The sequence below is a fragment of the Anolis sagrei genome, chromosome 7, assembly GCF_037176765.1.
Source record: "Anolis sagrei isolate rAnoSag1 chromosome 7, rAnoSag1.mat, whole genome shotgun sequence".
NCBI classification, from domain to species: Eukaryota; Metazoa; Chordata; class Lepidosauria; order Squamata; family Dactyloidae; genus Anolis; species Anolis sagrei.
In genome coordinates, this window is record NC_090027.1 from 1,685,086 (window position 1) to 1,699,854 (window position 14,769).

Below are 14,769 nucleotides of genomic sequence, written 5' to 3' on the forward strand. Positions count from 1 at the left end.
GTAAACAACCCACGCTCTCATTGCAAAGGTTAATGGGTTGATTATTTGACAAAGGCTCCCAAGAACCAAATGGTCATTAATGCTTGTTAATAGCTTAACATCAGTAGAGAGTGGATTTTGTGCTCCACAAAGAACTACGAGGGTTGAATGAAAAGTAATGCCTCCACCTTGGTAACTCCTCAACCAGGGGCGGCTCAAGCCATTACGCAAAGTAAGTTGATTTTGCCCAGGGGTGCTCTTGGGTGAAGATAGACCTTGACATATGCGAGTTGTAGTTACTGGGATGTATAGTTCACCAATGATGGAATTGAACCAAATATGGCACACAGAACTCCCACGATGAACAGAAAATATATATCAGTGATTGATTGGTTGGGGCGGGGGGCAAAATACTGTTTGCTTACTGTTGAAAATTACCTGTCCTCAACAGATGGCGTTCCTGGTATGCGGCAGGTACTGGCTTGTTCAGTAGACTCTCCTCTACAGTTCCATTTTGGCGGGAAGCCTTAGCATTGAATGGTTGTGTTGTTAAAGTGTGAAGTATGGAACCCTGCGCAGAACGTTGGTCAATGCGACTTAAGCAATGTGCAGTCATTGAATTCTTGACAGCAGAAGGTGTCACCCCAAAGGATGGAGCTCCATCAGAGAATGCAAGCTGTTTCTGGGGATTGTGTTGATGTGAGTACTGTGCATCGTTGGCCGAGTAAGTTTAAAGATGCTGAGGTGGGAACATCTGGCTTGCGTGACAAACAGGAAGTTGGACGTCCTGTGACAGCAACCACCCAGTTTCACAAGCAAAAGCTTGACAGATTCATTCAGGATGATCATCGTATCACTCAGAGAGAAATTTCAAGCCTAATCGGCATTTCACAAGAACGTGTGGGTCACATTATTGCTTTGCTTGGCTATCGGAAGATCTGTGCACAATGGGTACCCAGGTGTACAGGAGTGGATTATAAATTGTATGATTTTAACTGTATTTGTGTTTAGATTGGCTGCAGTAATGCTGGAGCGGCCTAAGTCAGAGGAGTCCTCCATGTGCGTTGCCATGGAGACCGATGCAGGAGAGAGGGAAGTGGGAGGAGCTTAGAGGGGAGAGTTTGAAAAAACGACAGTTAAAAAATCAGTTAGGGTTGAGGTTTAGAGGAGTGAGCAGTCAGGAGTTAGGTTCAGAGGAGTGAGGAGTTAGGAGTTGGGAGAGAAGGAAAGGAAAGGTGGCGGAGTGACTTGTGAAGCAAAACTTTGAGGCTTTGAAAAGCTGGGTTTGGCTATTGGAAGTTTCTCAGGCTAGTGCAGCGGAATGGTGAAACATAGCTGGTATTCTTTTAGTCTAAGGAGAGGCTAAAGAATAGTTTACTTAGTATTTGATCTAGGGAGGATCAACTAAGGGAAACATCCCTGTATGGAAACTTTGTCTGAAACAAGTGCTCTACGTCAGAAAGATACTGTGTCACTAGAAAGAATGAACTATTAAAGTTACAAGTATTATTCCAAGTGCAACAAGGAAAAGTTACGTCTTGCAACCACACACTGTGTACTTAATAAAATTGTTAACTTTTATTTGAAGATTACCTCAGCTCCATCTATTCTGTGTACAAAGTGCCATTTCTCACAATATTACAACTTACCTCACGGGGTGGCAGAAACGTAGGGAAAAGTAACCAAATAAATCTACATTCTTCTCTCCAGTCACGCTACAGTATATACAGTGTAATTACTACTAAGTTATTACTTTCTTAATAAAGGAGGAGGTGCAATTGAACAGCCTCCCTTCCAACTTGATGGTAAATTTGGTTCCTAATCGGCAACCTCCATTGCAAATCGGCTAAGTCTTTTTAAAATTGGGAACTGGGGTAAAATCTCCTGAATACTGGTTCCTTTTAAATTGGTGGCAACAATAATTCATCCCTCAGCTCCCCTGCTTCTTTTCACCAGGATGAGAGAACTGTGAGACGCTGGTTGCGGAAATAGAGTGTTGGCTTCTTCCGTGACGGCTTCAGAAAACTTGTTCATCGTTGGCAGAAATTTTATTTATTTATTTATTTATTTATTTATTTATTTATTTATTTACTTTGCTTATATACCGCTGTATCTCAAGCCCGAAGGCAACTCACAGCGGTTCACAAACAAGACAATAAAAACAGCAATAGTTCCATACGACAAATAACATCTGACTTAACACATTATCCACTAATAACTAATAGGCAATTCTAATACACAATTATTACAAAAACCCGTACCCAATCGCCTCATCATCCAAGCATAATCCAAGTTTGTCGTCCATTGTTCCATTCCTATGTTCAGTTACCAGATTGCACTAATTTACTCAAAAGCCTGCACAAACATCCAGGTCTTCAACTTTCTTCGGAATGCCATGAGAGATGGTGCCAGCCTAATGTCCGTAGGAAGGACGTTCCACAGCCGAGGAGCCACCACCGAGAAGGCCCTATCTCTCGTCCCTGCCAACAGTGTTTGGGAGGCCGGTGGGATCAAGAGCAGGGCCTCCCCGGAAGATCTCAAAGTCCTGGTGGGTTCGTAGGCAGAGATGCGGTCGGATAGGTATCTTGGGCCGGAACCGTTTAGGGCTTTAAAGGTCAATGCCAGCACCTTGAATTCAGCCCGGTAGCAAATCGGCAGCCAGTGGAGCTGGTACAACAAGGGCGTTGTATGCTCCCTGCGTTCCGCTCCTGTTAGTATCATGGCTGCTACACGTTGGACTAATTGAAGCTTCCGGGCCGTCTTCAAAGGCAACCCCACGTAGAGAGCGTTGCAGTAGTCTAGACGGGATGTAACCAGAGTGTGGACTACCGTGGCCAAGTCAGACTTCCCAAGATACGGGCGCAGCTGGCGCACAAGCTTTAGCTGTGCAAATGCTCCCCTGGTCTCCGCCGAAACCTAAGGCTCCAGGCTCAGCAATGAATCCAGGATCACACCCAAGCTGCGAACCTGTGTCTTCAGAGGGAGTGCGACCCCATCCAACACAGGCTGTAACCTTATGCCCTGTACGGCCTTACGACTGACCAGGAGTACCTCTGTCTTGTCTGGATTCAGTTTCAATCTGTTCGCCCCCATCCAGACCGTTACAGCGGCCAGGCACCGGTTCAGGACCTCGACAGCCTCCTTAGTAGCAGGTGGGAAGGACATCATCTGCGTACAGATGACACCGTACCCCGGAACTCCGGATGATCTCTCCAGAAATGTCCCCTGCCAGGCGTTGCTGAGTTTTCCCTGTCTACAATTCACTCGCAGGAGTGGAGGTGCTGCTCGCTCGTTGCAAAGGAAGCTTTGTCAGCCTTGCTCCATCTGCACGCATCAGCAACAACTCAAGGATGATGAATCCTCAGTGTTTACGTAAGTCCAGTCCAAAGGCATCTTTACCCATAGGATCTTCCCATGAGAAGCCCATCAGAGGCTGACCCTAGAAACCGAGCCAGTTTCCTGGACTCCAGCTGTCCAGGAGGGCTGCAAAGATCTTTGACGGCTTGCATGTCACACTCCAGATGCAGCCGGAGGGGAGGCATGTTGAGAAAGCCCCAGGTGTGTGGACACATGTTTTTGGCAGATGCAAAACTGGGGCCTTGGGACTGGAGACATAGCACTTCCCTGCCAGGTACAAAGAAGCTGGGAAGGAGCCAGACAGCTGCAGTCATGAGGCAGCCGCCCCACCCAGATTCTCACGTCTCCTCTTTTTGAGAGACTTTGGGAAGTTTGAGCCTTTGTTTAATAACAAGGCAGAAAATTTCCCCCCCAAAGGGAAGACGTGCAACCTCCTCCCTTCAGGTGTCGCACGGACTGTGCCAAAAGAGGAAACGTATCTCGCGAAGGCGTCCGTTTTTGGCACTTCCGTGGGACATGCGAAGCCACCTTCTGTCAACATCCAATCCATCGCAGCTTTGTTCGGATGGACGGGGAGGGAGGCGAGACGGGGAGGATGCTGGTTAAGCCACCGTAACTAAGTGCACGTCTCCATGGTTATGTTATGTGGGCAACGGTCCAGAGCCCCATCGCTTGGCTGCCTGACGCTCGGGGTGGGTCTTCCCCTCCTCCCTTTGCACAAAAATTCAGGGGGATTTATTACAGTTGAGGCATCCGAGAGAAACAAAAGCCGGGTGATGGTAAGAAGAGAAAGAGAAGAGGCACATCTAGGGAGGCCAAGTCAGCCAGTGGGAAAATACACACAAGAGCTTTGCAGGAAGCCTTCAACTCTCGGTTCTGCAAATGCCGGCTCTGAACAAGTCCTAGGTATTTATTTATTTACGACATTGATATGCTGCCCTTCTCACCCCAAAGGAGACTCAGAGCGGCTTACAAGCAATATGTAAATATAATATACTAGCCATGCCCTGCCATGTGCCGCTGTGGCCCACATGGGTGTTTTGTGTGGGAGGTTTGGCCCAATTCTATTATTGGTGGGGTTCAGAATTATTATTATTATTATTATTAACTTTATTTGTACCCCGCTAGCATCTCCCGAAGGACTCGATGCGGCTTACACGGGCCGAAGCCTCAAATACAATACAATAGAAACATAACACAACAATAAACAAAGCAAATCAAAACAATTAAGCAAAATAACCACAATGACAATACATCAAAACACTATTAAAACTGGTTCGGCCAGCGTAATGGGGTACAGGGTTAAAAGTGCTGAGATGGGAGGAGGAACGTAAGATTAAAAGTGCGGTGTGCAGCAACATTGGTTGTGCTAAAGTGCATCTAGGACTTGGGATGGGGATTCCTATTCTGCGAAGGCACATCGGAACAGCCAAGTTTTTAGGTTCCTTCTGAAAACTGCTAGAGTAGGGGCCTGACGAAGCTCTTTTGGAAGGCCATTCCAAAGTCGGGGGGCCGCCACAGAGAAGGCCCTGTCCCGTGTCCCCACCAAGCGCGCTTGCGACATAGGTGGGATCACGAGCAGGGCCTCTCCAGATGACCGGAGTGAGCGTGTGGGTTCGTAGATGGAGATGCGGTCACGCAGGTAGGGTGGTCCCAAACCGTTCAGGGCTTTGTAGGTGAGCACCTGCACCTTGAATTGGGCTCGGAAAATAAATGGCAGCCAGTGGAGCTCCTTAAACAGAGGGGTAGACCTCTCTTGATAATGAGCTCCAGTTAGCATCCTGGCTGCTGCCCGCTGGACCAATTGAAGTTTCCGAGCCGTCTTCAAGGGCAGCCCCACGTAGAGCGCATTGCAGTAATCCATTCTAGAGGTGACCAAGGCGTGGACCACCCCGGCCAGATCAGCCTTCACGAGGTACGGTCGCAGTTGGCGCACAAGACGCAATTGTGCAAAGGCCCTCCCGGATACCACCGACACCTGAATGCCCTTTGACTGTAAGTGAACTACAAATCCCAGCAACTACAGCTCCCAAATGTCAAGATTCTATTTCCCTAAACTCCACCAGGTAGTTTTGTGTGCCAAGTTTGCTTCAGTTCCATCGTTGGTGGAGTTCAGCATTCTCTTTGATTGTAGGTGGACTAGAAATCCCAGCAACTATAACTCCCAAATGTCAAGGACTATTTTCCCCAAACTCCACCAGTGTTCACTTTTGGGCATATGAAGTATTTGTGTAGAGTTTGGTCCAGATCCATCATTGTTTGAGTGCACAGTGATCTCTGGATGTAGGTGAACTACAATTCCCAAACTCAAGATCAATGCCCACCAAACCCTTCTAGTGTTTTCTGTTGGTCATGGGACAACTGTGTGCCAAGTTTGGTTCAATACCATCATTGGTGGAGTTCAGAATGCTCTTTGATTTTAGGTGAACTATAAATCCCAGCAACTACAACTCCCAAATGTCAAGATGCTATTTTCCCCAAACTCCACCAGTGTTCACATTTGGGCATATTGAGTATTTGTGTAGAGTTTGGTCCAGAACTATCATTGTTTGAGTGCACAGTGATCTCTGGATGTAGGTGAACTACAACTCCCAAACTCAAGATCAATGCCCACCAAACCCTTCCAGTGCTTTCTGTTGGTGATGGGAGAACTGTGTGCCAAGTTTGGTTCAATTCCATCATTGGTGGAGTTCAGAATGCTCTTTGATTGTACGTGAACTATAAATCCCAGCAACCACGACTCCCAAATGACAAAATCAATTTTTGGAGTGAAGGACATATATTGGGTTGTCAGGTGTCTTGTGTCCAAATTTGGTGTCAATTCGTCCAGTGGTTTTTGAGTTCTGTGAATATCACAAACGAACATGACATTTTTATTGCTATAGATTATTAGCACAGTGCAGGAGAGAAGGTGGGACTGTCTTCCTGGCCACCTCTCTTCACTCGTTGGTCGTTCACTCCTTCTGCTTCCTTCCCTGTCCACTTCCCTACCACTGTCTTCCTCTCCAAGGCCCATTCTGTTCTTCGTTCTGGGTCATTTGCCCATTCAGAAACAGTTCCTGCTGGGATTGCTGCATTCCTCGCTAGGAAAACAACTCTGCTCTGTTTACGAGTCTTTGTCCTCTCCACGGAAAGAGAGAGACCCCGCCGAGGATGACTGTTGGGAAGCTCCCACCCCGACTAGGTCTTGCGAGTCCAACGGGAAGCAGAAGTTTCACACACTGCTCGCTTTGCCTTTGGCTCCCGGTCCCGCTGCCTTCTGTGCTGACATCTGTTGGGTTCCTGGCGAGCCAGGGCTGGCGTGGACTGGATGGCCTCCAAGACCTTGGTGAAGACAAGAGCCGCCCGTCCAGACCGAGCTCCAAAAACCGTGCATTAGGTCATGCTGTTTCCATTCATAAAGCAATGGGAAGAGCTCAGACGGGAGCATGAGGTCAGTCCCCGGGGGGGTCATAACATGCAACGGAAGGGCCGGAACATTCCAGGCTTGGCTTAGCCGACCACAACGATCTGACGTCAAGAGACAGGAGGCAACAAATGAATCTTCCTTCACAGCAACTCCCCAAAGGAGTTGCCTCACTGTGAGCCCTTACGACAGCGTTTCTCAACCTGGGGGTCGGGACCCCTGGGGGGGTCACCAGGGGGTGTCAGTGGGGTCAACAAAAACCATCAGAAAACACAGTATTTTCTATTTATCATGCAGGTTTTGTGTGGGAAGTTTGCCCCAATTCTCTCGTTGGTGGGGTTCAGAATTGTCTTTGATTATAGGTGAACTATGGAGAGCAATGTCCAATCTCGAGAAAATAGTCAAGAGTAGAGACATCAGACTGCCAACCAAGATCCATTGCCTAGTCCAAGCCATGGTCTTCCCTGTAGTCACCTACGGATGTGAGAGCTGGACCTTCGGGAAGGCCGAGCGAAGGAAGAGAGATGCTTTTGAGCTGTGGTGTTGGAGGAAAGTTCTGAGAGTGCCTTGGACTGCGAGAAGATCCAACCACTCCATCCTCCAGGAAATGAAGCCCGGCTGCTCATTGGAGGGAAGGAGACTAGAGAGAAAGTGGAAGTCCTTTGGTCACATCATGAGGAGACAGCAAAGCCTAGAGAAGGGAATGATGCTGGGGAAAGTGGAAGGTAAAAGGAAGAGGGGCCGACCAAGGGCAAGATGGATGGATGGCATCCTTGAAGGGACTGGACTGACCTTGAAGGAGCTGGGGGTGGTGACGGCCGACAGGGAGCTCTGGCGTGGACTGGTCCATGAGGTCACAAAGAGTCGGAGACGACTGAACGAATGAACAACAACATAGGTGAACTATAAATCCCAGCAACTACAACCCCCAAATGTCAAGGTCTGTCTTCCCTCAACCTCCCAAAAGTGTTCATGATTGGGCATATTAAATATTCATGCCAAGTTTGACATCAAGATTCATCATTGTTTGAGTTTACAATGTTCTTTGGATGTAGGTGAACTACAACTCCAGAACTCAAGGCAAAACCCACCTAACCCTTCTAGTATTTTCTGCTGGTCATGAGAGTTCTGTGTGCCAAGTTTGGTTCAATTCCATCACTGGTGGAGTTCGTAATGCTCTTTGATTGTAAGTTAACTATAAATTCCAGCAACTACAACTCCCAAGTGACAAACTCCCCCCAACCCCACCAGGATTCAAATTTGGGCATATTGGGTATTTGGGATTTGAAAATACATCCTGCACATCAGATATTTACATGACGATTCATAACAGTACCAAAATTACAGTTATGAAGTAGCAATGAAAATAATGTTATGGTTGGGGGTCACCACAACATGCGGAACTGTACTAAGGGGTCGCGGCATTAGGAAGGTTGAGAAACACTGCCTTAGGATAACATATAGCCGAGGCCTGGGGGAAATTCGGATGTGTGATGACTCCTTGACTTGGCCATGGGTCCAAGCAGTCACCAGCCAATCCCTCTGCAAGGCCAGGAATACAGCTTAGTGGTGTCACATTAGAAGATGTTGACCCTTTCCACTCCCTTGGCAGCCACATCTCCACAAAAGCCAACACTGACACCGAAATGCAACACCGCCTGAGCTCTGCGAGTGCAGCATTTTTCCAAATGAAGCAGAGAGTGTTTCAGGACCGGGACATCTGTAGGGAGACCACAGTGCTTGTTTACAAAGCTATTGTAAACATCGCTGAGCCTGGAACCCCAGGTTTCGGCGGTGACCAGGGGAGCATTTGCACAGCTAAAGCTTGTGCGCCAGCTGCGCCCGTACCTTGGGAAGTCTGACTTGGCCACGGTAGTCCACGCTCTGGTTACATCCCGTTTAGACTACTGCAACGCTCTCTACAAGGGGTTGCCTTTGAAGACTGCTCGGAAGCTCCAACTAGTCCAACGCTCGGCAGCCATGATGTTAACAGGAGCGGAGCGCAGGGAGCATACAACCCCCCTGTTGCGCCAACTCCACTGGCTACCGATCTGCTACCGGGCTGAATTCAAAGTGCTGGCGTTGGCCTATAAAGCCCTAAACGGTTCGGGCCCAAGCTACCTATCTGACCGCATCTCTGCCTATGAACCCACCAGGACTTTGAGATCTTCCGGGGAGACCCTGCTCTCAATCCCGCCTGCTTCTCAAGCTCGGCTGGCGGGGACGAGAGATAGGGCCTTCTCGGTGGTGGCTCCTCGGCTGTGGTACGCTCTTCCTACGGACATTAGACTAGCACCATATCTAATGGTATTCCGCAAAAAGGTGAAGACCTGGATGTTTGTGCAGGCGTTTGAGTAATTTAGTGCAATCTGGTAATGGAACATAGGAATGGAACAAGGGACGACGAACCTGGACTACGCTTGGATGATGAGAAGATTGGGTACGGTTGTTTTTTGTAATAATTGTGCATTGTAATTGCTTATTGGTAATTTATGGATCATGTGTTAAGTCAATTGTTCTATGTTGTATGGAACCACTGCTGTTTCTACTGTTTTTACTGTTTGTGAACCGCTGTGAGTCGCCTTCGGGCTTGAGATACAGCCGTATAGAAGCAAAGTCAATAAAATAAATAAATAAATAATATTGTTCTCCCAACCCTGCTCTATGCCTGCAAAACGTGGACTGTCTACAGACGTCACATGCAACTCCTGGAACGATTCCATCAGCGTTGCCTCTGGAAAATCCTGCAAATCTCTTGGGAAGACAGGAAGAGAAATAGCAGCATGCTGGAAGAAGTAAAGACCACCAGCATTGAAGCAATGCTCCTCCGCCATCAACTCCATTGGTGTTGTGGCTGAGATGTTCTGTGATGATGTGGCTGATGGGATTCAGATTCCTGGCTCTTTTTCTGTGCCTCAGATCTCTGGGCCTGCGGCTCCCACAAACAGTGCAGAGTCAGACAGTGCAGAGTCAACATCAACACAGCAGTTCTCAGGAGAAAAGAATTTTAACGAAGTAGATAGAGAACAGATGGAGAGGCATTTGCCTCCTTCCCACGCTGATACTGAAAGTACTGAAAGCCTTGATAGTGACCTGACCCGGCAAGCTTGTCTTGATTTGCGGCTCAGGCAGAGTTCTCGTAGGCCGGCAGATGAGAAGCCAGCTTGGTGAAAGGTCATTGCAATGCTTTCATGTAATGTTTTCATGTTAGAAAGGTATTTAGGCGTCTTGCAAACTAAGGGAAAGAGTCGGTTCAACATAGCTTATTAGCCTGAAAGCTTCATGGAATAACCTTAGCCTGGAAAGCAGTACGCTTGGGATTTCTTGCATTGTGATTCATGGGGCAATTGTTTCATTGCTTGTACCTGGGACTCTGGTTTGAACTTTGCCAATAGGATTGTGTCTCTTGCTTTTACCTGAAGATCTTTGGAACTATATTCTGCTTTTAACCTTAATCTTTGGAACTTTGCAATGCTTATTCTTTATTTTGACTTGGATTTTTCCCTCAATAAACTATAAAACTACAGCTTGTGTGTGGTGGTGTTTGGAAGCAAGATGAAGCTTACTCTGAGTTGCAATAACTGGACTGAAGTCCATGTTGTCCAGATGCCCAACCACCCTTTCCCAAAGCAGTTGCTCTACTCCGAACTCAAGAATGGAAAACGGAATGTTGGTGGGCAGGAAAAGAGATTGAAAGATGGGCTCAAAGCCAGCCTTAAGAACTCTGGTATAGACACTGAGAACTGGGAAGCCCTGGCCCTTGAGCACTCCAGCTGGAGGTCAGCTGTGACCAGCAGTGCTGTAGAATTTGAAGATGCACAAATGGAGGGTGAACTGTGCCAAGAGGAAGGCACACCAAGCCAACCCCGACATCCGTAGGGAGAGCAAGGGGCTTGTTTATAAAGCCATTCCCCTCCCAACCCTGCTATACGCCTGTGAAACGTGGACTGTCTACAGACGTCACATGCAACTCCTGGAATGATTCCATCAGCGCTGCCTCTGGAAAATCCTGCAAATCTCTTGGGAAGACAAGCGGACAAACGTCAGCATGCTGGAAGAAGCAAAGACCACCAGCATTGAAGCGATGGTCCTCCGCCATCAACTCTGCTGGACCGGCCACGTTGTCCGGATGCCTGACCACCGTCTCCCAAAGCAGTTGCTCTACTCTGAACTTAAGAATGGAAAATGGAACATTGGTGGGCAGGAAAAGAGATTTAAAGATGGCCTCAAAGCCAACCTTAAAAACTCTGGCATAGACATTGAGAACTGGGAAGCCCTGGCCCTTGAGCGCTCCAGCTGGAGGTCAGCTGTGACCAGCAGTGCTGCAGAATTTGAGGAGGCACAAGTGGAGGGTGAAAGAGAGAAACGTGCCAAGAGGAAGGCGCGTCAAGCCAACCCCGACCGGGACCGTCTTCCACCTGGAAATTGATGCCCTCACTGCGGGAGAAGATGCGGGTCAAGAATAGGGCTCCACAGCCACCTATGGACCTACCACCAGGACACTACACTTGGAGGACCACCATCCTCAGGCTACGAGAGATCGCCTAAGTAAGTAAGTATGTGTGGCACACCTACACATTGCAGCATGACACATTTTTTGGAAAGCTCTGGGGTAATGGGAAAATGCAGAATGGAAGACGAGGTCATCTGGCCCGCTCGGTACATCTCCGAAAAGGTCAATAGCACCCAGAACCGTATCTGTGGAGGCCAAACAGGCAGCAGTACTACTTACCAGGGCATTTATAGAGCTTGCGTGCTTGAGCGATGTCTCCCTTGCTGAGTTGGTTTCGCTGGCCAATGGAAGGCTGCACTCCGTTCACATTGTATTTGGGAAGGATGGTGTCGAGGAAGATCCCCCTGAAACGAGAGCACAGAGCAGGCTATGAATATTTCCCAGTTCCTTGGCCCAGGCAAGCAACCTTCACATGGGGGGCGAGTCTGTTCATAACTTGGTTCAGACAGAATTGGAACTGGGAGTCAAGACTGTCTGGAAACAGTTTTCCATGGAGAAGATCAATATGGCAAAGGTTGAGGTGAGTCTTGGGCTCACATGCTTCTTACCTGCAGTGCCTACCTGTCCTTTACAACGCATAGAACAGTGTTCCTCAACCTAGGGGTCAGGACTCTTTGGTCAGAGGAGTCGCCAAAGACCAGAAACAAAGCATTTTCTGTTGGTCATGGGCGTTCTGTGTTGGAAGTTTGGCCCCATTCTATCATTGGTGGGGTTCAGAATGCTTTTTGATTGTAGGTGAACTATAAATCCCAGTAACTACAACTCCCAAATGTTAAGTCCTATTTTCCCAAAACTCCACCAGTGTTCACATTTGGGCATATTGAGCATTTGTGCCAAGTTTGGTCCAGATCCATCATTGTTTGAGTCCACAGTGCTCTCTGGGTGTAGGTGAATTCCAACTACAACTCCCAAATGTCAAGATTCTATTTTTCCCAAACTCCACCAGTGTTCATATTCGGGCATATGTAATATTTGTGCCAAGTTTGGTCCAGATCCATCATTGTTTGATTCCACAGTACTCTCTGGATGTAGGTGAACTACAATTCCCAAACTCAAGATCAATGTCCAGCAAACACTTCCAGTATTTTCTGTTGGTCATGGGAGTTCTGGTGCCAAGTTTTTGTTCAATTCCATTGTTGGTGGGGTTCACAATGCTCTTTGATTGGAGGTGAACTATAAATCCCAGCAACTACAACTCCCAAATGTCAAGGCCTGTTTTCTCCAAACTCCACCAGTGTTCACATTTTGGGCATATTGAGTATTTGTGCCAAGTTTGGTCCAGATCCATCATTGTTTGAGTCCACAGTATTGTCTGGATGTAGATGAACTACAACTCCTATAAATCAAGGTCAATTCCCCCAAACCTTTCCAGTATTTTTCATTGGTCATGGGGATTTTGTGTGTCACATGTGATGCAAGTCCAATCCCACTGCATCTATAGCAGGCATCCTCAGAGGTTGCGAGGTCAGGCGAAACGTCAGGAGAGAATGCTTCTAGAACATGGCCATACAACTTAGAAAACCTACAACAACCCAGAAGAAACAAAATCCACGCACAAATCTCCTGGCCAGCTATTCTGGACTGCATCAGATTCAGAAAGAAGCAAAGACCACCAGCATTGAAGCGATGGTCCTCCGCCATCAACTCTGCTGGACCGGCCACGCTGTCTGGATGCCCGACCACCATCTCCCAAAGTAGTTGCTCTATTCCGAACTCGAAAACGGAATATTGGAGGACAAGAAAAGAGATTGAAAGATGGGCTCAAAGCCAACCTTAAAAACTCTGGCATAGACACTGAGAACTGGGAAGCCCTGGCCCTTGAGTGCTCCAGCTGGAGGTCAGCTGTGACCAGCAGTGCTGTAGAATTTGAAGGGGCACGAATGGAGGACGAAAGAGAGAATTGTGCCAAGAGGAAGGCGCGTCAAGCCAACCTTAAAAACTCTGGCATAGACACTGAGAACTGGGAATCCCTGGCCCTTGAGCGCTCTAGCTGGAGGTCAGCTGTGACCAGCAGTGCTGTAGAATTGGAAGAGGCACGAATGGAGGACGAAAGAGAGAATCGTGCCAAGAGGAAAGCACGTCAAGCCAACCTTAAAAACTCTGGCATGGACACTGAGAACTGGGAAGCCCTGGCCCTTGAGCGCTCTAGCTGGAGGTCAGCTGTGACCAGCAGTGCTGTAGAATTTGAAGGGGCACGAATGGAGGACGAAAGAGAGAATCGTGCCAAGAGGAAGGCGCGTCAAGCCAACCTTAAAAACTCTGGCATGGACACTGAGAACTGGGAAGCCCTGGCCCTTGACCGCTCCAGCAGGAGGTCAGCTGTGACCAGCAGTGCTGTAGAATTTGAAGAGGCACAAATGGAGGACGAAAGAGAGAATCGTGCCAAGAGGAAGGTGCGTCAAGCCAACCTTAAAAACTCTGGCATGGACACTGAGAACTGGGAAGCCCTGGCCCTTGAGCGCTCTAGCTGGAGGTCAGCTGTGACCAGCAGTGCTGTAGAATTTGAAGAGGCATGAATGGAGTGCGAAAGAGAGAAACGTGCCAAGAGGAAGGCGCGTCAAGCCAACCTTAAAAACTCTGGCATAGACGCTGAGAACTGGGAAACCCTGGCCCTTGAGCGCTCTAGCTGGAGGTCAGCTGTGACCAGCAGTGCTGTAGAATTTGAAGAGGCACGAATGGAGTGCGAAAGAGAGAAACGTGCCAAGAGGAAAACGCGTCAAGCCAACCCTGACCGGGACCACCTTCCACCTGGAAACCGACGCCCTCACTGAAGGAGAACATGTGGGTCAAGAAGAGGGCTCCACAGTCACCTACGGACCCACCGCCAGGACACTACACTTGGAGGAACACCATCCTCAGGCTACGAGGGATCGCCTAAGTAAGTAAGTATGTGTGGCACACCTACACACTGCAGCACAGCTGTGTCATTCCACTTCAGCAATCGACTCAGCTGCAGGAAAAGAGTGGAGCGGAGCTCAAGCCTAGCCGCAAACGCCCCTGTAATTAGACTGGCAGTTCGATGGGCAGAAAGGAGTGAGTCAACCAACCCTACGACCTCAAAGGAACCGCCCACAGGAACGGAGACCTTGGCTGACCGAGGAAGGGGCAGGAGAGGGGTGCCTCATTGGGCAGAAACTTCAGATGTGGCCCTGACCTCCAATATTTGTCAGCTGCAAATAGGTACACTTGGCTCAGGCGATTTGTCGCAGTCGTTTCCCAACACGAAGCGTCCAAATCTCAGAACCCACGCGAGCACAGAAGCCGACTTTGACAGGTGCAAAAATGGGTACGTTGTACTTCGTTATTCATCAGAGTGGTTTCCCAAAATAAAGCATCCATCATATAAACAAGCCATATGGGCACAGAAGACGACGGTGAGTCAACGCCATCCCCAGTTGGGAAAGACAGCACTTCGCCACCCTGGAATCGCAAATCCTTTAAGCCGGAGATTGTTGTTGTTGTTGTTGTGTGCCTTCAAGTCATTTCTGATCTATGGTGACCCAAGGCCCATTAT

General features: G+C 48.4%; 1 protein-coding gene across 2 annotated transcripts in view; it reads right to left on the reverse strand.

Moving 5' to 3' along the window:
- The window catches only part of BMP1 (bone morphogenetic protein 1), a 269,223-nt gene that overhangs the window by 77,597 nt on the left and 176,857 nt on the right, over window positions 1-14,769 (reverse strand). For both annotated transcript variants that reach the window (XM_067470629.1, XM_067470630.1), the window contains exon 7: window positions 11,475-11,599. In XM_067470629.1, the coding sequence (XP_067326730.1) occupies window positions 11,475-11,599 (125 nt within the window). The remainder of the gene's footprint in view (window positions 1-11,474; window positions 11,600-14,769) is intronic.